General features: G+C 38.2%; 1 protein-coding gene across 2 annotated transcripts in view; it reads right to left on the bottom strand.

The window, feature by feature from the left end:
* Positions 1 to 8,125: 8,125 nt before the first annotated feature.
* DCAF6 (DDB1 and CUL4 associated factor 6) overlaps positions 8,126 to 25,046 on the bottom strand; it is an 80,263-nt gene continuing 63,342 nt past the window's right edge. For both annotated transcript variants that reach the window (XM_088533329.1, XM_088533335.1), the window contains 5 exons: positions 20,453 to 20,591; positions 14,818 to 14,974; positions 13,132 to 13,220; positions 10,145 to 10,250; positions 8,126 to 8,569 (listed from right to left, as the gene is read on the bottom strand). In XM_088533329.1, coding sequence (XP_088389455.1) covers positions 8,505 to 8,569; positions 10,145 to 10,250; positions 13,132 to 13,220; positions 14,818 to 14,974; positions 20,453 to 20,591 — 556 coding nt within the window. In that variant the 3' untranslated portion in view covers positions 8,126 to 8,504. The remainder of the gene's footprint in view (positions 8,570 to 10,144; positions 10,251 to 13,131; positions 13,221 to 14,817; positions 14,975 to 20,452; positions 20,592 to 25,046) is intronic.

The following is a 25,046-nucleotide window of genomic DNA, read 5'->3' as shown; positions in this document are numbered from 1 at the left end:
CATCTTATGCCACATTTATACATAATATTCCACTCTAGGCCTCTTTACTTGAGGAAACTACATTTTCTAATATATGACATGGTTACAATTTACTCCATGCCACTTGATGTCACTTCACTTTACTACAACTTGCTTTACTCCACTTTATTCCAATCACAATTCCACTTTATAGCACTTCGATACACTTCATGCCCATTTCCTGCTTAATATTGCACTCTTCTACCTGTCACTTTTCCCCACTGACACATTGCTACTCTTTTGGCTGTTTTTTTACATGTTATTCCACTGTATTCCAGGCATCTAAATTCCAAAATAATCGACTCTGTGCGATGACATTTTCTTTCATGTAATTCCAAGACAAGGTATGTCACATTCCTGAATTTTCACCAAGGCGCTTGCTGCTACTTTACTGCTATTCACTCCATTGCCTTTATGACACTTTCCTACATTCTATGCCACAGTGCAGTAAATGTTACTGCACTATATTACAATTCCTTTTTTCACTAAAAAAACCCCACTTTATCCCATGCCAATGGTGCCTCTGAACTCCCTTGTTCTTTGAACCCTAACCCCAACCATAATTTGGAACAGTATTTCAGGCCTGTGTGGCCACCATGACCTCACTTTCTGGATGACAACATTAACTTCTTTCAGAATTGCTCTCTGGGCACCGCTTTCCTTTTAGAGCAGGCCCTAACAAAACCCACAGGAACAGGGGGAGAACAGGAAGTCTGTGCTCTCTTGTTCTCTCAACCCCAAAATTAACCTTTATTTAGAACATCACTTATTTGGCACTGCTTTCCTTAGTAGCCCCCTTCCAAACACAAGCCAACGGTGCCTCTGTACACTCGTTCTCTTAACCCTAAACCTAATTTGGGACAACTTTTCAGGCCTGTGCTGCCACAACCACCTGACTTTATGGACCACAACAAACTTCTCCCAGCAGAGCACTCAAGTCCTCTTTCCTTCCTTCAGCAACCCCTTTCAAATCCCAAGAAAATAGTGCCTCTGTGCTCTCCCACTCTCTCAACCCAAACCCCAACCCTAATTTGGGACCATTTATCAGGCCTGTGCTGCCACCATGACCCACCTTGGTGGACCACAAGAGAAATTTTTCCAGAAGAGCTCTCTTGGCACTGCTTGCCAAGTCAACAGCGCCTCTACGCTCTCTGGTTCTCTCAACCCTAAAGCTACCCCTAATTTGGACCAATTTTTCAGGCCTGTGCTGCTACCTTGCCCCGCATACATGGATCACAATACAGACTTGTCCCAAAAGAGCTCTCTTGGCACCTCTTTCCTTCCTTTAGCAGCAGCCCCTTTCAAATCCCAAGAAAATGGTGCCTCTGCACACTCTCATTCTCTCAACCCTAACCCTAATTTGGGATAATTTTTCAAGTCCATGCAGGCACATGACCCGACTTTGTAGACCACAGCCCAAACTTCTCCCAGAAGAGCTCTCTTGGCACCGCTTTCTTTCCTTTAACAGCCCCTTTCCAAATTCCAGTCAACGGGGCCTCGGCTCTCATTCTCTCAACCGTAAACCTAATTTGGGACAATTACTCAGGCCCGTGCTGCCACCATGACCTGACTTCGTCGATCACGACACAAACTTGTTTCCGAAGAGCTCTCTTGCCAACACTTTCCTTCCTTTAGCAGCCCCTTTCCAAACACATACTAATGGTGACTCTACACTCTCTCATTCTCTCAGTCCTAACCATAACCCTAATTTGGAACAACTTTTCAGGCCCGTGCTGCCATCTTGACCTGCATGCATGGACAACACCACATACTTCTTCCAGAAGAGCTCTCTTGGCACCGCTTTTCTTCCTTTAGCAGCCCATTTCAAATCCCAAGACCATGTCACTTCTGCACTCTCTCATTCTCTCAACCCTAATCCTAACAGTAATTTGAGACAATATTTCAGGCCTATGCTACCATCTTGACTCACATACGTGGACCACAACACAAACTTCTTCCAAAAGAGATCTGTTGGCACCCCTTTCCTTCCTTTAGCAGCTCCTTCCAAAACACAAACTAACGGTGGCTCTGTGCTCTCTTGTTCTCTCCACTCTAACCCTAATTTGGGACAATTTTTCAGGCCTGCGCTGCCACCACAACCCAACTTTGTCTACCACAACACAAACTTCTCTCCCAGGACAGCTCTCTTGGCTCCGCTGTCCTTCTTTTAGCAGGCCATTTCTGAAAGCGTGCTAATGGTTCCTCTGCACTCTCTGTTTTTCTGAACCCTAATCCTAATTTGCGACACTTTTATCAGGCCTCTGCTGCCACCTTGACCCACATAGGTGGACCACAACACAAACTTCTCCCAGAAGAGTTCTCTTGGCATCACTTTCCTTCCTTTAGCAGCCCGTTTGCAGATGTAAAATAACAGTGCCTCTGCAGTCTCTCATTCTCTCATCCTTAACTCTAATGCTAATCTGGGACAATATTTCAGGCCCGTGCTGCCACCACAACTCGCATGTGCGGACCGCAACACAGAAGAGCTCTCTGGGCACCTCTTTCCTTCCTTTACTAGCCCCTTTCCAAATCCAAGCCAACAGGGTCTCTGTGTTCTCTTGTTCTCTCAGCCCTGACCCTAATTTGGGACAATTTTTCAGGCTCATACTGCCTCCATGACCCGCATGTGTCGACCAAAACAGAAACATCTTCCAGAAAGAGCTCTCTTGGCACCGCTTTTCAACCTTTAGCAACTCCTTTGCAAATGAATGCCAACAGGGCCTCTGAGCTCTCTTGTTCTCTCCACCCTAACCCTAATTTGGCACTATTTTTCAGGCCCGTGCTACCATCACAACCCCTCTTTGTGGACTACAACACAAACTTGTTCCAAAAGTGCTCTCTTGGCACCCCATTCCTTCCTTTAGTAGCTCCTTTACAAATCCAACCTGGCTGCCTCCGCGTTCTCTTGTTCTCTTAACCCCAACCCTAAACTGGGGCAATTTTTCAGGCCCATGAAGCCACCATGACCCCCATGCTTGGACCACAACACAGACTTCTTCCAGAAGAGAGCTCTCTCTGCACCGCTTTCCTTCTTTTAGCAGCCCCTTTCCAAACCCAGCACTGCAGGGCCTCTGTGTTCTCTTGCTCTCTTACCCCTAACCCTAATTTGGAACAATTTTTCAGGCCAAGCTCCCACCATGACCCCACTTTGTGGATTTCACTATAGTTTTCTTCTTCCTTCAGAAGAGCTGTCTTTCCACCACTTTCCTTACTTTCTGCCTCTATTCATATGGTCTGATTTGTATATTTCGAACTCACTCGATAGCCCCCACATTATCTCTTTTTCTGCAGGCATGTATGCCTTTTGCTTGGTGGGCCTTGCAGTTCTATTCAAGTGCCACATGAATATCAACATGTATTGTTTTTCATATTGATAGTCCATGTGGATTTTTTTTTCCTGATTTATCTAGATATTATCCCCTCAGACAAGACACAGTCTTTGCATTAGCTTGTAGTAGACCATCAAAGGCGTATTTTAACTAATGCTAAGGAAAAATAAGGATGGATTTTTCTGAACTCGGTCACGATAACAGGATATCACATGAGACAGAGTAATGTGATATAGCATGGAGATGAGTGCACCTGAAACACACCCAGCAATCAGTTAAACAGCCACAGACGGGGAGTGATTTGGATCAGTTGTGATACTTGTCACCACAACAGTGTCTCATGAAGTACTTGTGTGTAGTGCTGCTTGGAGATGTTAAGGATTTAGATGACATCAGGGATTTACAACTGCAGCACTTGATCTTTTGGAATGATTTTGACCATCCATTTGAGATGTTGCTACATTAAGTAAATACTATTGGAGTCTTTCTGCTGTCTAGATAGCAGTAATTATGGAGAGGATATATCCAAATCTACTAGGGATAAGGGATTGTGAAACATTTTGTGGACTTGATTTGATGGCTGGGCAAAGGCAGTGCCCACCTCATGGACTGATCCTGGTTCCTCATTACTACTCGCCAGAGGAGGAAAAAGCAGCTGTGCAGATTGCACTGGTTAAGGGCAAGATACAAAGAAAAAAGAGGGTCTGATCAGTAAGCATACCAGAGAGGAAGCAGATCTGCAGTACTGCTTGAGAACCACGGCGTCAGAAAGGATGGTCCCTGCCCCGAGATTTGTTTCCTAATTAGTAACAAGCTGATTAACACATTGTAGTTGGAGAGTATTTAAATATTTTCCCTTATTATTATCCATTAGTTGCAACTTTGATAGTGAATATGACAAATTCAATGGATTATATAAATGCACCTACCCCTGCTCCCTGCAAAACAAAAGGGAAGTGTGTGAGTATGTTGAGTTATGATCAGAAGGGCGGGGAGTGGGGAAGACAGCTTGTTTTAAGAATGGCTTTCCAAGGCAGTACCTCTTTGCTATGCTAGTCTTCTAACCATAAACACAAGCACATACACCTTCAATTATAACTATTTTGCTTAAGTAAGGTCACTTAATTAAGCAAATTACAGTAAACACTTCTTTGAGGAAGAAATTCCACAAAATTACCTTTTGGGATGTTCTGAAGTGCTTAAGGTATACACAGCTTTCTACCACAACATTTTACTCAAGAAGCTTATTTTATCTGCTGCGTAAGTGTGAAAATGTCATGATCAAAGTGATTCAGAATGTTCTCAATGAACCCTGTCCTACCTCCATCAGGGCAAGGCATAAAGAAACACAACTTATGCAGGTAACAGCAAGACGCTCAAAAGTCTTTGACATTAGAGCAGAAGATTGCTTCCTACAATTATCATCTATCCAAGCTTCAAGACCCCAAGTTATTTACCTGCAATCACAGCAACACATGAAGGAATTCACTTTTGATCTTCACAACAATTTTAAGTATCCTTCACACCAGCGACTTCATGACATCTGAACCTCTGCTGTACATAATTGCTCACCTCTTTAATCGGTCTTCCTGCTAGGCAAACATTTACCACAATCTGTTGCAGGACATAAAAAGCATAATTAGTGAGGGCCAGCTTGAGCACATCTACCATCTTTGATTCAATTCCACCAAATTCTCAGTCACCATCCCATCGATTTTGGGCTGCTAATCCTATAGTTAGAAACTAAAGTCTTCAGATTTACATGCTGCTTGGTGATCTTTTCCTCTCATTGGCTCAGCTGAACGAAAGAATGATGGTCTTAAATACTGTATCACTATGGTAGTGATCATTTTATTATAATGTACACATCCACAGATTTTTATCTTTACCCAAAAGATGAATGTTTTCTTTTACTTCCAGGATGCTGCTTCTCTCATAAAACATGGAAACAATGCTTAAGAGGAACAAATTCACTTTGAAGACATCAGATTTGTTATACAAATACCACATGATCTCAGCACTAGAGGGAGCTCCTACTACATCACTCAAATCTCAAATTCCCCAATCCCAAATCAGATCCAAATCATAAGATTTCTTCATAAAATTGGGAAGTTGTTTGTTTTTTACACTTCTGTTTACATTTGTGTAGCATCTTTTTTTTCTTTGGTGTTACAGAGTCCACAAATTTACCAATATCCTTCCCATTCCCATCAACAGTTCCATGTTATTGCATGGTTCTAGGAATTGGGACTTATCCAATAACAGAAGATTTATGAAAAAAAAGAGATAGAAAGTCTATGAGTATCTTTGAGGTTCATTCCTCCTTTGAATCATTAATTCCACATTTAAGTAGCTGGAAAAAATAATGATTATTTGGCCTTTGAATAAATAGCAAGCCTGTGGCAACAGTGTTTTCAGAGAAGCTTTGGAAGAAAAATAAATAAAAAGATTGTTGCCTTTGATTTATATTGTATTCTCTTTGCTAGCAATTGCTATGACTAAAGCAACACTGGCAAAAGCAGCTTTTTATTTTTGGAAACAATTAAAGATATTCACAGTAATTATTTATAGAATCTGTCTAGTAAAGACAAGGGCTGTTTTCTCTATATGCTTAAGAATGAAAAAATAGAATTATGTTAATTTATGTCTCAAAGTGATGGTTTTACTCTTAATACACAACTAGTTAACCTACAGATTTTTAAAATACACTTTCTACAAGACAGCAGACAGAAAGGTTACAAGAAATTCTCTGTGAGGAAATATTGGAGAAGAACAAAAAAAAATCAAAAATTTTAATCTGTAGGAAAGGAAAGCAGAAAACAAAGGAAATCAAACACAGCAAAGCAGGGATATTGCTCTTCAATCTTATTTAAAGGCTAGGATCTATTCTTTGCAACTTTTACATTAGTTTGTTTCAAGAGGCAGAAAGTTAGTAATTTCTAAAAAGAACCCTAGGTTTATGTGGAAGCACTGTGGCCAGCAAATATAACCCCAAAGTACACATCACTTGCATAGGTTCATCTATCAAAGTCCCAACAATTACATCATTATTTTAACGGATTTCTTTCAGAAAACCGCTCACGACTCCTAGACATGGAATAGGTCCACTATCGTTGCAGATACCAAGATAACAGAAATGCAGCACAATTTCTCCTGCAACTAACAGCTAAAGAATAAAGAACCCTAGTCATATATACACTAAGTACACTTGTATATATTTACTGTATAGTTCTTTAAATCTCGTGAAAGGTGTATTTTGTTCTGTTACAAAAATTCTAGGCTTTTACATTTACATTTCATAGGAAAATTTACATCTCATAGGAAAAATATTGCTAAGTACAGTTCTGTGAGACAGAAAACTTGAACAGTTGTAGACCAATGTGTTTCTCCAGTACTACAAAAAAAGAACTTTAGCAAGAAATCAGAAAATATTCTTTCATTTCTCACTGACCCCAAAAGATCTCTCCAAAACATACATTATAAGGAAAACCTAATGTTTTTCTCTTTCCCAACACCACCGTAGACACTTACATAGTCTTTTGTCTTCTTCAACAGACAAAAGAAATACCCATATTCAAGGCTGATTTCACACCATACCTTAAAAAACAACTTACCTTGGCTTCTTTTGTTTTCCCTTGTTCAGAATAATTTTACAGGAGTTCTCAAAGCACTTCTCAGATTTCCATTTTCTGTTGTACCAGCTACCTCCTGATGTAGCATGTATGGTCCTGTATTCCATGGCTCGTCGGTGTTCTGATATGGCTTCTTCTCAGTGAAGAGAAATCTCTAAAAACCTTGTGTTCCTCACCATTATCTTTCCCTTTAAAAAGTCCCCTCCATAGGATCACTTTCAAAGCGTCTGTACTTCACGTTTGTTCAATAATTTCCTATCTCCTCCTGCCTAATTCCTAAATCTTCTTCTCAATCATTTTACTCCTTAAAAAAAAAAAAAAAAAAAAAAAACTACCCACCCTCTTTTCCTCCCGATCACATTTTAATTCCCTGTCTGAATGACTACACTTTTATCAACAGTTAAGTTCTATGGGACTCCCATTTATCTTCCCTCCCAAATCTCTCATCTTCTCAAATATTCTTTACTCCTCTATTTCTTTGGACTTCACCTCTTCCCCAAGTCCTTTCAGAGTCCCTGCATCATGACAACTACCAAGGATCCTCAAGAATCTGGATATGAAGTATCCCACACTGGTGCTCTCCTCCTTCTGAACTGGAATTCTTCTCATCATTCTCTACTTCCTTGTGGAGCCTCTTAGCAGCTACCACCTTTAAGCAAGGAAAACAGCAGTCACTGGGCACAAGTGCCCTTTTCCCTGGCCTGTTTTACACCCTCTCTCTCCATTGCTATCCAAAAATATATGGAGAAAAGATACAGCCTTAGTTAATTTACATTGTATTCTCTCTATTTTAAATCCAAGGGAAATTAAGGTATATCCAATATCCCTGCAAAGAATGAATACTCATGGATCTGTTGCTGAGGCAGAACTCTCTCACCAGCACTATAAACCCAAACAGGGGGAGTGCAAAGCAGCACTATAAGACTGATGGAGAGAGAGATTTGCATACATGTGTGTGGGTTATTTCTATGGAACTGCAAGGACCAAGCTGCATGGTGTGTCATTCACCAGTGAATCCCAGTGCTCACAACAGAAACACTCTATGTTGTCACTTGACAAACATTATAAGGAAAAACGCAGTGCTGTAATGGGGACACACTTAAAAGGTGATAAGCTAATGGTTGCACAAAGAAAACACAAAAGTAGTTAAAACAACCAAATCTTTTAATTAGAAAGCAACAAACATGCAACAGCAGGTATAGAAATTTATTTGAACCAACGTTTTTACTATAATGAAAGTTACTTTTAAACATTGATCCAAGCTCCCACATCTGCAGGTTAAGGAAAATATTGCACTTTGCATCTTCTAGCACCCCTCACACATGGCAAAACGTTTTAAAAACATTTTTGCTTATTTTACTTGCACACTCTCCCAAAGTCATGCGCACAGTCATTCAAAACCAAAAAAAAATGTTAGGTTATCCAAAAGCAATACCTTAGAATTGCACTAAAGCTCTGTAAGGAAAAATATAATTAATGTCTTATACAAATTTCATAACGTCTAGGTGCTTGCACAAACTGCCAGTTACTCTTCATCCTCGTTTTCATTCTCTTGACCAGATCCTTCTGATCTGTCACCTTCCAGTCGGTCTGTAATACACAGACAGGATTTAGTACAGACAATGTTTGGGGTAAATATTTATAAAGCAGTAACTCCCTGGGCCACTATTATACAATGGATAGTGCCTGTGGTAATATAGCAACAGACCCATAGGAAAAGCTGAAAATGGAACAACAGCAGAGATTGAGTAGGAGTGTTACAACTACAAAGAAGGACAGTGACTAGAAAAGCCCTAAAGGACTTCCAGGCATAGAAATGAGCTTTATACACAAAAGGAGAAAACATTTTCTCCTTGTAGCTGCTGACTGGCTGACAACACAGGAATAAAAAAGCAAGCATAAAATTGAAAAGAGATGGTGAATACAAGGGATTGAAAAGACTGTTTTGCAGAGCTGAAACTAGAACAGTGGCAATTAGGAATTTGTAAGCTCCATAAAATTGTGGAATTGATATCTGTCACCGTATACATCAATAAAGTTGCCTTTTCATGTAAATGTTTAGAAAAGGGTGGCTACAGAGATGTATGAGGGAGCACAACTGGTTCAAGATACATTGCTCAGACAACGCACAGCGTCGGGTTAAGATAAACTCCACTCAGCAGCAACACAGAATTTGTGCCAAAACTTGCAACTAAACTGTTGGATACTTCTTTGTTTCTCTATTCAAAAAAAAAAAAAAACCCACAAACAAACAACAACAAAAAACCACCACCACCAAAAAACAAACATAAATGAAGCAAGAACTAAAATACTCATTTACAGGAGGCAGGAGGCTTCCTCCTCCTTTACAATATCCCTCCCCCTCACTGATCAGTGGAACTGAGGCTGCTGTGAGGCAACGCTACTTATGTCATTATCAACCCAAACGATACCCACTGCCCTGCTCAGCTGAACTCCAGCTCCACTCATTTTCAGCCTGTGTTACACCAGCCTCCCAAAACATTCTCACTCTGCTACTCCCAATGCAGTGTCTCCCCACAAGCTTTCATTTTCAGTATCAACCCTCTGCTCTCAACACCTTCAGCACTAAATTCCAGGAAAACTAGCTCCTGATGACTGTTCTCCATACAATCCCTTCCATCACCAATTTCTGTCCCCACCAAATAGTCCATTCACTGCAGGGTCACCCGAGTACCTGCAGCCCTAGCGACAGCTGCCAGCAACCTCAATAATATATCTTGTGCAGCCCCGTATCTCCCTACCCTTCTTTTTCCCCAGACAATTCCAAGCCCACAACAACAGTCTGTTTATCTTCTGATTCATTCCAGCCAGCCCCAATAGCTTTTCCATCACACAAATATTTTCCAACATAGAGTAAGCAGTACATTACTAAAACTATATCAGAATGGGTAACACCTAAAAGTGCATTTTACTCTTTCCTCGCTCTTGTTCTGAGGTAGAAATAGCTGCAAAAATATTGCAAGTCTCACACTAGTGAAGTGAGTCTTAAGTTTTTTAGTCAAGAGACCACTAAAAATCCTTCAACTTTTTCACCGACTGCAGGACAGGCAAATAAACCTGAAGACTGTAATTGTGATTAGTATGGTTCTACATACTAATATTTTACAGACGAACAGGTGATCACGTTTTTCAAAAGCTTCTCACCTGCTCTGATATGATTCAATGATGCCAACATTCGTAACATAAAAGAAGCTGGAACAGTGATGGTATTTCTGGTCTCTTCCAGCATTAATTCATTACGTGTTATAACCTGGAGGCAAGAGAGGGGGGAAAAGCGTTAACAGTACAATTTTGAATTTGCTGTATCAACACTGGTTTGTAGATACAATGTTTCTAAGCAAAATGCACTGAGTCAAAAATTACAGTAAACAAGCAATATTTTAATAATTCTTAACATATATAGTTATAGTTACTATATGTAGAAAGAAGTCAGATAAATTCTGTCAAAGATAACTATTTGTCTAAGTCATCTTCCAGTAAAGTCATCATTCTTGTCATCATCATCCAAGTGCATAATAGGCATCATGATGGGCAGCTAAGAAAAAAATTTGGAAATAAGGCCTGAAAGGAAATAATGAGGCATGACAAGAGAAAGTACTATTATAGATGGCAACTGTTGCAGAGAATGAACTTTCAGCACCAGCACTGGCCAAGGGCATGAGAAGAAAAAGATGAAGTTAGCCTGAACTCCTACCTTCATGCTTCTTGAAACTTTTTGGAGACAGTCCAAGGGATATAAGCAATTACTCTATCCTTGGTCTGGAACACTTTTCAGCTCTGTAACTCTGTCTAAACAGATCTACAACTTGGCTCTAAATTACTTTAAATAATCAGCTCCTACTGTTTTACTTTCAAAAGGAAAAAAAAAAATCAGTAACAAGTACTTTTAGCAATCTTGCCTCCTTCCTTCCTCCTACTAACTCCCTGTGTTTCTTTTTGCTTTGCTTTTCTTGCTCAGCTTTCAGACTACGTTCCCATGTTGTCACTGAGCACAAACCTTTCGTTAGGTGGAGCCAGGTTTTGACTATTATTCAGTCCTTTCTACAAGATCAGCTTCTTTAAGGCAGGAAAATTGTGTGTGCATCTTTTTCCCTAAGCCCGTGCCTCTTTTGAACAAAATGTTAATACAAGTCCCAGCAGTGGCCTGCTCTGAGCCAAATCACAGGACTTCTGTTCTCATCACCTGTTTACCAGGTACCTTGCACAGCTGTTTGATGATACTCTGGAGAAGTAAGAGGTAAAATAGAAAAAGGGCAGATTTCTGTCTTCTTTTACATGGTTCTTTTTTTGGAAATCATTGATAAACCTTTGATATCCTCTTCAACTTTTGGGCTCCTTTTTATTAATTAAAGAATATTTAGAGTAATTTCTGTTTTGATAATATTTTAAGTGATAAAATATTAGTAAAATAACTACTTTTAGGAAACATTTATGTTTAATAATGTTTCTAAACCCAGAAGTGCTCAGACACCTCAGAAATTAAATCTGTTATACAAAACATAAAGCAGTGTTACCTCTACTAAAATAATGGAGTAGATTCAAAAATTATAATCAGATGTGATTCTGGAAAGGACTAAAGGGTGGGTGGGTTTAAATATATATTGTACTAATACAAAGGAAAGAAAACATGATACTGTTTTCTTCTGTCCAAGAGGCTGCTCTAAAAAAGTAAAGAATAAAATATAAAAAGTATAAAGAATAAAAATTCTATACAGAGTTCTATAAAAAATACATAGACTTATAGAATGGTTAAGGTTGGAAGGGACCTTTAGAGGTCATCTAGTCCAATCTCCCTGCTCACGCAGGGTCACTCGGAGCACGTGGCACAGGGTGGCATCCAGGCAGGTTTTGAAGATCTCCAGCGAAGGCAATTCTACAACCTCTTCGGGCAGCCTGTTCCAGTGCTCTGTCACCCTCACTTTTAAGAATTTTTTTTTTTTTTTTTTTTTTTTTTTTAAAGAAAAGCTCCTGTGGAACTTTTGGTGCTTCAGTTTGTGGCCATTACCTCTAGCCCTATCGGTGGCCACCACTGAAAAGAGGCCAGCACCATCCTCCTCACTGCCTCTTTTGAGGTATTTATATACTCTAATCAGGTCCCCTTTCAGCCTTCTCTTCTCCAGTGTGAACAGGCCCAGCTCTCTCAGCCTTTTCTCAATAGGGCAGATGTTCCAGGCCCCTGATCATCCTCGTAGCCCTGCACTGGACTCTCTCCAGCAGCTCCGCATCCCTCTTGTACTAGGGGTCCCAGAACTGCACACAGTTCTCCAGATGTGGCCTCATCAGGGCTGAGTGGAGGGGGCTACCTCTCTCAATCTGCTGGAGATGCTCTTCTTAATGATGCCCAGGTCTTTCTTTGCAGAGCTGCTCTCCAGAAGGTCAGTCCCCAGCCTGTACTGGTGTCTGGGGTTATTCCTCCCCAGGTGCAGGACCTTGCACTTGGCCTTGTTGAATTGCATGAGGTTTTTCACCGCCCACTTGTCCAGTCTGTCCAGGTCCCTCTGGATGGCAGCGCAGCCCTCTGGGGTATCAGCTACTCCTCCCAGTTTTGTATCATCAGCAAACTTGCTGAGGGAGCACTCTGTGCCTTCATCCAGGTCATTGATGAATAAATTGAACAGGACTGGACCAAGGACTGACCCCTGGGGGACCCTGCTAGCTACAGGCCTCCAACTAGACTCTGCACCGCTGATCACCACCCTCTGAGCTCTGCCATCCAGCCAGTTCCTAATCCACCTCACTGTGCACTCATCTACCCCACACTTCTGGAGCTTGCCCAGGAGGATGTTGTGAGGGACGGTGTCAAAAGCCTCCCAGTATATACTTTAGTTATTCAAGGACGACCTCTTTTCAAATGACTGCCAATTTTCCTTCTACATCAGACTGTTCGTTGTTTCTCCAACTTCTTGCACATTCATGATTTCATATTGCTTATTTCTAGAAAAGTCTTATAAATACAAAGGGTCTATGAGTGCCGCCAATAATACAGAAGTTAGCTGAAAAGGATAAGCTTCTTATTTGTAGCTCACGTGATTAACATTAACTCACCTATTCAATATATGTAATTTTCATAAAGGGCTTTTCTAGAATTGAATAAGGCAACATTATTGTGAAAAAGGAGGAAAGGCTCTTACCTCATCTGCAAGTTTTCTGTTAAAAATCCTGGACTCTTCCAATGGCGACCAGATTTTTATATCATAATCAATACCCGAAGAGGCCAGAACTGGAATTAAGTAATAGCAATTATAAATGAAATGTCTGATTTCTTCACTGTATTTTGTGCACGTAGAGCTGAAGTATTGCCCTGTACACCACAACATCCCTTCCTCTCCTCGAAACCTTTACTTTCAAATGCTGGTTCCCATTCTGAACACACAGCTATATAATTACTGACCCCCACCCAATCTGAACAACAGATTACATCAATTATATATGAAGAAAACATATGCAAGCATCAAATGTTTCTTAGAAAGAGCAAAACCCCCATGCAGAAGATGCTTAAGACAACAAGATAAAATATGATCAATCCCAGCTACTATTAACAGTTTTGCTGATGACCTGTAAAGTATAAGGAGTAATAACAAACCCTTAGGACTTGCAGATCCAGATACAAGATAATTTCAAAATTCTATTTCATGGAAATTTCTTTGACCTTCAAATAGACAAAAGCAACGGATGTTCTTACACGCACTTCTTACAATATGTAAAACAAAATCAGAACTCCAAGACAGCCTCTAGATAATTGCACAAAAACACTGTGGGTAAAACAGTTCTGTAGGAAGATCTCTGTAGCCTGGAAACTGTACAAGATTAACTGTCGCCACAATAAGGATGACCTATTCATTACATTTTCAGCATGTGGCTGTCAGGAAGACAGCCGTGTTCCATCAAAAAATCAAAAAAGCTATGAGGAAATTTGAAAGGGATGTCCAGAAGCTACTGTTCCTTGACATATCCCAGCTAATCACACAGTCCATACATTTTGCACTATTTCAGTTTAACACTTAGAAGTTCAAGGCTTAACCAATGTAAGTCAGTATTCTACATTTCTGCAAACTGTTAGAGACCCCATAAGAAAAAGTGTTTCTGACTATGCTTCTGAAATCAGTAATGTTAAAATGGAGCAAAACATCCTCAAATTTTTCTAGTATTATTGTAGTTTAATTCTGTTTTTACAGTTGACATATTCCACAGCCATATGCCTATCAAGCAAAAAGCATCACTGATGCTGTCTTTGACTGTGTCAGAAACTTCAGAATGGTTCAGATTTCCATCCACGTGTCAGATGACATGCAATTCTTTCTGGACTATTATGGCTGTCTTTTCCAAGTACTTTTTTCCACTAAATACAAATTAATGGATTTTTTATTATTTTCTTTCAGTCTTCTAATCCCACAATGTTAGTGAGTCTGAGACCGTTTTATCAGTATATAAGCAGAGCATGTGGAGACCAGATTTCAATACTAACTCCAACAGTGTGGCTGGCATATCAGTAACCTCACATATACCCCAACAGCATCATGGAAAACATTTCATGAACTAGGGGAAAATGAGAGATGGGATATTCTTCTTACTACAGCCTAGCTTTCTAGGAATATTATGTCAGTAATGCTTTTATTCTAAGAAGTTATTCAGTATGTGGGTTTTTAAAGGCAAAAGGTCATTAGTAAAAGCCAAAGATAAAAGCAGTGCTATCTAATTTACAAGACAAATATGAACAATGGTTCAATGAAAATTTAAGGGTCTTGGACAAAGAAATGAAGATCAAGGTCTAAAAGAGACAGTGTGAACATACAGACTACAAAAAATGATCATCTTACTAGGGTCGAATGGATGAGGCTGAAGACAGTTCACCACATGATTATCAGCTTCTAGCAGCATGAGATGTTCAGCAGTATGTCGATCCCAAATAAAAATATGGCCACAATCTGAACCACTCATGACGAAGTTAGAGCCCCAAAAATTGGCTTCCTTTATCTATAATAAAGAATAAAGATTATTTTGTAAGATCTGAAAGAACACTTCAAACAATATATACCCATTCCATACCAGTGCCTCTACACTAACAACCCTGAAAACAAGAAAAAAACAGGTATTTAAAAGCAAGCATGAAAGAAAAGGAAAATTGGAAGGTTAAAGAGCAGTTTAGTAAATTAAAGCAAGTGACAGGCTAATCACTGGTGAGGATTTTCTATTTACAGAGGAAGAAAAGATTGAAACCTATGAAAAAAATGGAGAGGAGAAATCAACTGGGACTGACAGATAAATTTGGGTCATGGAATCAAATTTAGTTTTGAGGAGTTTTTTCTTTTTTAATTTTCTGTAATCAATCAGATAATAAACAAGACTTCTCATCCATAACCAAAATTATAGTGGTAAGCCACTGAAGAAGGTAGGCCTTAGGGTGGAAGTCACCCTTCAGCTGCAGTTATTACAGCAGATCAAATTAGTTGTACCGTTCCATGCAAGCGGCACCAATATCACAACTTGTGACACAGTGAAGATGCATTGTATTCCATAGGGTTGTTCATATCATTATTTGTTACAGTATCCAAGCACACCTTTGAGAAATATTTCAAGTCACAAGACTTAACATTTTCCCCTATTTGTAGTTTTCCCATGTTACGAGTAAAGGAAAGAGTAGTGTGATAAATTACCCAAATGGATTTTTCTTTTAATACACATGTGGCTTCATATAAATGTTAGAGTGCAAGGCAAAACTCATCATGCAAAAGGTGGCAGGTTCTGTGAGAGCCCACAGTTCACACTGAAAGTCATTCCAGCATGTTGAACTCATTATGCAATTTTACTTTGCCCTGACAGGACTAACGCCACAAAAGAAAGTATTCATTTTAAACCACTTTATTAACAACTGGAATGGGAGGATCTCTGAATTGGGCCTACAACATTTCTCTGCAAGCCTATAACAACAAGGTAGTTGGGCTTATAACTGTCTGCAATTAAAACATTCAAAAAAGATTTCCTTGTTGTTTGTTGGAGACACATTTAAAGGAAGAAGTTTTTAAGATACCTTTTCTTAAAATAGGATAATTTTTTTTACTCAAAAGCTGCACAAATTTCTCAAGAACTTTTCAGAAACAGAGAAAAATATGGAGAACAGACATAGCACTGTGACTTAAAGCCTCCACATCTGTTGGTCATTGAACTTAAGTCAGGTGGATAAGCCACTGACTACAAGGCAGTAAGGAAAGATCCACTGAGAAGACTCCCAGAAAACTTTCCACACTTCATTAAAACTGTATAGTCTGTTGCAGCAAACTACTATGCTACTGCAAGGGCATTTTTGCAAAGAATATCTAAGAGTCTTAGGGGAAGCCGGTGCAAGGGTTTATTGGACCAGCGTATTGCCTCAGTAGGGATGGCAAAGACTCCTGTCTCATTTTGCCTTTGTTTTCCTGCCATCAACATGCAGTCTCTGCTCCTTCTCTCCATCTAATGAAGAGAACAAGAACATCCTCTGCATAAAAGGAAAGCTGAGATTTTTGGAAACACACTTTAGGTTAGTATACTGTATAATGATTTATTACATTTTCTGTTTCCCCTTCTTGTGCAATTAAGTAAGAATTAGAATGCCAAACCCCACAAATATTCATAGTCTCATCAGCATCACTGTTCTTGATACACATTTGCCAAAAAAGCTGTGGACACTTTTTTTTTTTTTTTTAATGAAGTGACCATTTCCCCCTCAAAAATGGCTAGACTGCCTTGACCTTGATTTTGAGGATCAAAAAAATAGCAGTATCAGATAATGACAAGATATGTAACTTGCCCTGTATTAGATGTCCCTCTGTCAGACAAGGGAGAAGATGAATTTAAATTTTTTTCAACTCTTTCTCCCAGTCCCTCCACCCAGAACACAGTATTGTCATAGGATAAGAGTAATTTAATAAATATCTTGCTGTTATTTAAAAATATTTTCTATTAAATGATATTTTATAATGTTGCATATTCTATTTTTATCATTATTATTGCAATGTTATTTACATCTTATATTGATTTGTTTAAATAATTACTTAGGTAGTAATATATTTATTAATTCAGTGGGAAAAAAACAGACTTTGAGTACTTCACAGTACTGTGTTGTCCTGAGTAATGGGACTGAAGGGAACTGAAGTGGTCTGACCTAGGAAACAGAATAGTATGACATTGAAAATGATCAAGTAAACAACTAAAACAGTAGCCCAGGAAAAACAGGAAAAAATGATATCTAATTCTTTAAAAAATGTTTGTATTATTATACATCAGTTACATTCACATTGCCATTATGACTACAGTCTAAAAGAATGTGTCTTATTTAATCTCTAAAACAATCCCCAAAAAACAATCCAGAACATTTTTTACAAAATGTTACATGTAGAATAATCTTTCCATGACAAGACATGTGTTGCCTTCCCTTCCTGAACAGAGGTAGGTGATATGATGCCAAGCAATTGAACAAAGATTACTTCCTTCACTGATAATTAACAAAACATTCACAACCTTAATTATCATCAGCTTTCCAAAGTTCTCTTTCTCCCTCAGAAATTACTTCTGATTTTATTGAAACAGGACATAAAAATAATCATTGTTAAACTATCTGAAATAACAACAGGCTGGCAGCCTGAATCTCTGTTCTACACCACTCACAGGGCTAAATGGCAAAGAGAGGAGGGACATTGCTTCAAAAATAATCACACACAGTCGCAAGATGTGAGCCAAAAGCTCCACTATATTCTGATGCTTGGGCTGGAGAAAAGAGTCTGGAAGTTAAAAATGTAATCCTATACACAAGATTACCCTTTTAACAATTATTAGTACCTCTTACTAACAAAAGGGCTTTTGATCTTTTTAAAATGACACGCTAGTGAAAAAGAGATGCCTATTCAAACATAAGTTTCTTATTCCAAAACCCTCTTCAGATGCAGTAGCTTTTAGGGCGATGCAGATGATGTCTGATGCATTAGCATGAAAATCACTTCTTTTATATTTAAAAATGCTTTGGGCATTAGGGACAGAAATTTGAATCCAAGAGAGGGCAAAAGACCATTTACATAGAATTCTATGATGGAACAATTTTTCATGCAGCAGCTCACAAAAGAGCTTCCTGAAGAAGGGGATGCCAGTGCCTCATATCTTTTCTTTTTTCTTCCCCTCTCCATATTTTTTTCAGAAAACACATTGAACATGGTCTGGTTCTGTGCCTTTTGCCAGCTATTTTGATTTTAAAACTGCCATGATAAACTGCCATGAATAACTACAGCCATTAACTATATATCGTCTACTTCCCAGCTTTAAATTTCAGGCTTGGAATCAGCCTTCAGATATGTACTGTGTCTGGGAAATGGTATTTTGGATTCTTCAGTGCAAAACATATCTCCAATATTTTCAGCTTTTTGCAGCTTTTGTCTTGAAGCTCCATTTAACATTTTTTGTTATTTTTCTATGAGAAGTACATTCAAATTATCTCCAATATTAAATAACTTTACACTTCATTTCTCAGTTATGACGTCTTCTTTCTTTACATTTTCTTTAGGATGCTGTTTATTTTAAATTTCTAATGCTCATAAACCTCAATTTTAGCAGCACCTACGTCAAAACAACTAAAGTTCATCTTTAAAATATTTTATCTTTTGGAGCACACATATACTCACTTTTACTGTATATATCGCATACACAATTTACCCATTTATTAGTCAGAAATAGATGCTCTGTTGAAGGAAAGAGACCTCCTAGCATCAACATTTTAAAAGAGCAACTTTGGTTTCAGAGCATGAATGAAAGGAACAAGGAGATACATGAAAGGAGAGCATGACAATAGGGAAAAAAAAAGAACAAAGACGAGGAAAATTTCTTAACAGTGTGGGTGACAGAGCACTGGAACAGGCTGCCCAGAGAGGTTGTAGAATTGTCTTCCCTGGAGATCTTCAAAACCTGCCTGGATGCCACCCTGTGCCACGTGCTCTAGGTGACCCTGCGTGTGCAGGCGGGTTGGACTAGATGACTTCTAGAGGTCCCTTCCAATCTTAAGCATTCTATGATTCTATGACTCTACGAAGACAGAGGCAAAGAAGAGCTACTGGCTCATGGCAAAAGGCAAACTCTGAGGAGAAAGAAGGGAGTTTGGGATCATTAGAACATCATTTCCTTCAAGAACTAGAAAGAAACACCAAATCCCAAATCACACCATTCCACTGCTGTCCCAAGTGCTTTTGTATTTGAGGTCTGGTCCACAGGAAAAGAATTTCCTTATTACACTAATGACATTGGACTGTTCTAATGGTTACATGGAAGAGATCTGTGTGTTGAACGCAAAGATTTCCATTCCTACCAATGGCACGAGCAATCACTAATATAACGCATCTTAACTTTTACTTTCTGGCAAACACAAGGGATCACATTCAAAATATCCTTATTTAAAAACGAAATTAGTAGATTGTCAAATCTGAAAAGTATTGAAGCTCTGAAAAGTAAGGAAGCTCAGAATAATTAAACTTGCCTACATAATCTTAATCCACTTTCCTTATATATATGCATTAAAATAGCTCCATACTCAGGTCATTGAAAGCTTTATGTCTGAGTTGCTCAGGTATGTAGGAAACAAGACCGCTCTTTAATCTCTCTCCTTCACAAATTTAAAATAAAGATACTATTACCCCTCTGCTTACAGAAAGAAGTGTGCCCATCAAAATAAATTTAATTTAAATGAAGTTTGACAGTATAGCACAAGTCACCATGGAAAACAACACAGGAATTTATATAGTCTTCCATTGTGTGCATTCCTTGCCATATGTGCACAAGGGAAGAGAAAAAAAAAAAAACGCACACACACACACAATACCAAACCACACTTCAAAAATACAAACAACAAAATCCACAAAAAGTCTGTAATATATATGCAGATTGAGACTGAATTCAGGTCACTTAAGCAAGCTTAACTTTGACCACCACTAACTAAAGTGCTTAATGCTATGACCTTTAAACTCACTGGGATTTTTGAGTAATTAATTTTTGAAATGCAGTGCAGGAATCTTATCATTAATAAAATTTCATCCAAGGCACCAGGGCTTATGTAGACTGAAATATGCATTTACTGAAGCATTTTCCATCAACATTAGGATTAAATGATAATTTTAAAGAAAAACACATTTTATACCACTTAACGTGACAGACAAGATGAAAAAAAAAAAAAAAAGGTTAAGAGAAATACCCAAGATTCCAAAGCTTAAGGAGAAAGAATCTTAAACTTGAGAAAACCCGAGTACCTGACATGGTGACATATTAATCGTACTCATTTTAATTTTTAAATAGAGCAACTGGTGTGTCTTCCAACTTTCAAAATGCAAATAAAAGTGTTGATAATATATTACCATAACTTTTGGCAAGCATACCAATGTAGCACAGCATCAGTATATATAACACACTCTACAGTTCCAATAACTGACAAAGATTTTGTACCATTGTCCTGGAGTTGCGATGACCTTTATAAACCATCTTTATGAAAGGACGTCTAATATTCAGAGTTTCCAGCTCTTCCATTTCTTTTCTTTCTTTCCTTCTCCTGAACAGTTCCTGAATGCGGGCAACAGCAGATCGTCTATAAATTGCACACAAAGAAAAGACTACTGAAAGACCATCTCTAAATACTGAAATATGTTTTCAAAAAGGACTACAAAATAGTAATTGGGCACTCAAATGCAATCTCCCTGAGTCTGGAACAAACATCAACATTATCCCAAGTTTAAAAAGTACAAACATAAAATTTTTCCATTCTGGCTTAGAACAAGAACAGCATGCAAGACAGTGGAATGTCAGGTGATGCAATATTTTATTTTCTCTCTGAAGTACAAGATTTGGATGTAGGCAAAACTCATGTGCTGTGTTGTCTTTAAGTGCTGGAGAAATCCCACACCCATACTGAGGTAAGCAAGTTCTAACGCAGAAAACTGCTGAAAGAGCAGCTTTTAAAATTAAAAACAAAAAACAAACCAAACAAACCAAACAAACCAAATAAACCATAATAAACCAAAATGATCAAAAGATCTAGTATGCCTTCCAGTATTTTCTTTTTTCTTTTTTTAAATTTCATTAAATCTACTTTTCTCCACTACTACTGTATGACAAGACCGAAGATGAAGATACGTTGAAAATGGAGCAGGAGATGATTTGAGACCAATTGAGACCAATAATAGAAAATATGTTTGCAGGGAACCTACAGAAGCAGAGTTCCCAAAATAACACAGAAAGCAAATGAGCTAAGTGATATATTTTGTTTTGTAGCTGTTCAGTTCCACGAACCTACTTTTTGATGCGTGGAAAGTCTCAGGTGCCAGTTTTATCCCGTTTAGCCTTACGTTTGCAGTTTCGCGTTATTATAAACAAACTATCGCACCCCAGAACCTGCACCTAACTTCTCTTCTTTTGGGATATAGCAGGGTTCTGAACAGAGTCAAAATGCCATGTCCCTCTCAGAGGGAGGCGGTACACAGATTTTTAGCAGAATACAAGAAATCTCAGTGTGCTGCTTCCAGGAGACTAGTTAACTCAAGCAGGCCAGAAATGATGGTGTTGGATGTTTTAGTCATTGTCTGTATTTCTAAAGAGACTCTTACTCCCATAAAAACAAAGCAAAACCAAAAGATCTATCACATCGCTATTTCTCTCTGTCAGCGATCTGTGTATGCTTTTTTTTAATTTTTTTTTTAATATAAGAAAAGGTTGGAAACAAAACTTAAGCTGAAACAAGTATTACCCTACAGCCAGACAAAGACGGAAAATGAATGTAAGTAATGAGTCATTAATACAGAAAACACTATAAAACAAACTGCCCTAGTATGACACATGCAATAGGGCCAAGGTTTTTTTGTTTTTTTAAGGCAATTTTAATATCTATTTTTATAGAAATTAGGATATACTTGTAACCACCAGCCAGAAGATCCACTTAACAGTGGTCTCTTATAATACATTTCCTGGAAGTGTGTCCAAATAGTCCCAGAAGAACTTTATATAATGGAGGAAAAAAAATGGAAGTCTTTACTCTTATTTTCCTCACATTTACTTCTATATAAAGGAAAAAATAGGGCGGGATAAAATGCTTACAGAGACTTCACGAATACAATTGCTGGTACACATTTTTATTTAGAGTTGTTTTAGAGATGTGCTTTCTGGTGGAAAGCAAATGTAAGAATCATGTAATAACAGTTAGTCATTCTCCTAACAACCATATCAACAATTACACAGCACTGCTGTTAAACACATTAAGTTTTTTTTTATTATTATTTATTTATTTATTTTTTATTTCAAGGGCATGCCTACTAGCCTTACAGTTATCCCTTGATAGAATTTCTATCTGTGCTTTGGGAAGGAGTTTATTTGTCCAAATTAATTATCTACCAGAAAAGCAATGAAAAATTGAAAAGTTAAACTTCATTTAGCAGTAGAATTGCCTAGCTCTTCCAGAAATGTTGCTTGCTAGATTATAGCTAATAGAAGTATTTGGGCTCAAGGATGGTATTAAAGCAACTAAATGGTATCTCAAGGCAGTTTCTTCCATAATTTTTCATCTTAGCACCTCTATGAAGATTAATGTACTCCTCTAAATTCCCCCAAGGTTGAATGCACACAGAACAAAGATTCAAGACTATTCAGCATTTAGATTTCTTTTTTTTTTCTTAACTAAAAGCAGAAAGGATTTTTTTTTTTTTTTTTGGTAAAATACCACTGTCTTAACTAGACTTAACTCTGAATCCTAATTTTGGGTCTTATTTTTAAAGGCACGAAGGGGCTGGTATTTAGTTATAATGCAAAGTAAATGACTATCTTCTGCAGAAAGAAGGTAACCAAGCATGGCTGTGGCTGTGATACTCTTATCAGGGCCCCCAGCAAGATACTTCAGAGAACAGGAAGCTGGCAGGTCTCTGCCAGAAAAGATAAATGTGAGCCCAATATAATGACATTTCAGGGAAAAGAACAGAACATATATGGGAAAGGATTCTTTTACAGAAGTATTACTTCTCCCTGAGGACAGATTTTTATATTCATTTATAAGTCACACAGGGGGGGGAAAAAAAAAAAAAAAATCTAAATCCAACTTTTTTTTTTTCCACGACTTTCACTTGTGATAAGACTTGGAATAAGCAATTCCTGTCAGTGCCAACATAAGCCAACTTGGATCATAAGCTAGTCAGGTGGTACATCAGGAGATGCGGGCTGCGTAGTTCTCACTGTTCCAAATTTTGGCCTAAACTAAGCCAGGCTGGGGGCTGCTGCCATTGTCACCACCCTTCCAAGCCACTCAGCCTGCCCAAAGCAAAGCAGCAAAGTGCCATATAAAACAAGGTTCGCTCATGGCGTCAGCATTTCCCAGGAAAACCCCATCAATTGTTACAGTTATAAATGATTTAGATTCAGGTAGCAAGGAATGGAAATACTTGAGAAATGCTGTATACTAATGTTATAACATAACATTAGTATAATGGATATTAATGCTATTAATATTTTAGGATTTTATGGTAGAGAAAATGTTATGCTGCAAATAATCTAAAATGATTGTGTCTTGTAAAGCCAACAAAGCAGAACTGTTTTAGTTATACCTCCAGATTGCAGGCAGTGCTCTGACTTCAGAATAATTCATTACTACTGCCTTGTCCAAAGGCATAAAGCTAAAGCATGTTTTGTTAAATTTTGTGGTACTTTAGCATAGTATCTTACAATCCTGTTGGTGCATGCAGTCGTCATGAGATTAAACCCAAGATGATGAACAGGACTTTCATCATCCCAATAGCACACACCTTGTGGAAAAATAAGAACCTTAAAATATTATTTCTAAAAATAGGTGTATAGACTTGGATAAGAATACCATTTTTCCCTTAGAATCAGCCAGATTTTAAGTCTTCAAAATCAATTAAGCATTAGCAATCAAAAACCAATTTAAGTAAGCCCTTAGAAGACTGGCACAGGTATTTATCAGCAGAGCCATTACGTTTGTTCACTTAAATGTAGATCCAAAAGAGAAAAAGAAAAAAAAAAATCACGATAATGCAGACTGATAAGTACATGGTAAAAATAGACAAAACAATTGGAAAAGAAACTACAAGCTAAGGCTGCTACAGAAAGATACTCAAGAAAAGTGCTGTTGTTGAACATCACAACTATGCATAGACTGAATCTCTAAATTAGCCACAGGTAATCTGTGACCGTGCATACAACCACTATTGGAACAATACCTATTAATGAAACTACTTGGTTACCCTGGATAAGCCTGCTTCTCCCAAATACCGTGAGCACAGACTGATGATCTCCTGAGCTAGGTTGCAGTAGCTATGGGTACAGTTGGTCAGCCTGTTTCTGCTTTGCACCCCTCTTACCTCAGCTCTGACTAGCTGATTTAAAGAAAATTTATTCCTGTAATATTAAGGATTTTTCCTACTTTTTAACATTCCAAATTTACTTATGCATACACAGCCAGGAACTGTCTCTTTTTGCTCAGTTATAGAAACTTTGCTTCCTTCTTTTCTACTCTTTCAGAAAAAAAAGCCTTCTTCCTAATAGGTATCTTCCCTTTGAACTATTCACTACCTAGATAACTGGGTTTAACTAGGTAGTTTAAACTATTTAACTATTTTTATCTCTAACCAAAACAGCTGCAAGGAACTTATTACTGTTAACTTAGGAGCTATTTCTTTGATGACTTTCAGTTATTTTTCCCTGACCCTAGTCTTGACTACAAGGGTGTAGAGAAGAAGCAAGACGCAACATTGCCACTAGAGCACTTATCAGCTGCCACACTCCTGACCATGAATTTCAACTACCTTTTAACAGCTAGGCTATCATCACCAAAATCAAACCTAGCACAGGAAGGTGAATAACTATTGATCCGTACTAAAATAGCTACATTTCCTAAATACCAAGATTTGATTGCTTTTCTGATTTTAATTACTATAAACTTCTTTTAGAAATCTTTATGGTTATGGAAGAGGCTTTCTATTGATAGCAAATTTCAAGCACTAAGTATTAAAAACAGGGACAAAACCATCGCGTTACTAACACATCG

The sequence above is a fragment of the Tinamus guttatus genome, unplaced genomic scaffold, assembly GCF_059628265.1.
Source record: "Tinamus guttatus ecotype Peru unplaced genomic scaffold, ASM5962826v1 Tinamus_guttatus_pri_ptg000035l, whole genome shotgun sequence".
In the NCBI taxonomy this organism is placed as follows: Eukaryota; Metazoa; Chordata; class Aves; order Tinamiformes; family Tinamidae; genus Tinamus; species Tinamus guttatus.
Note: the sequence above shows the minus strand (reverse complement) of the source record. Positions and strands in the feature narration are given on the sequence as shown.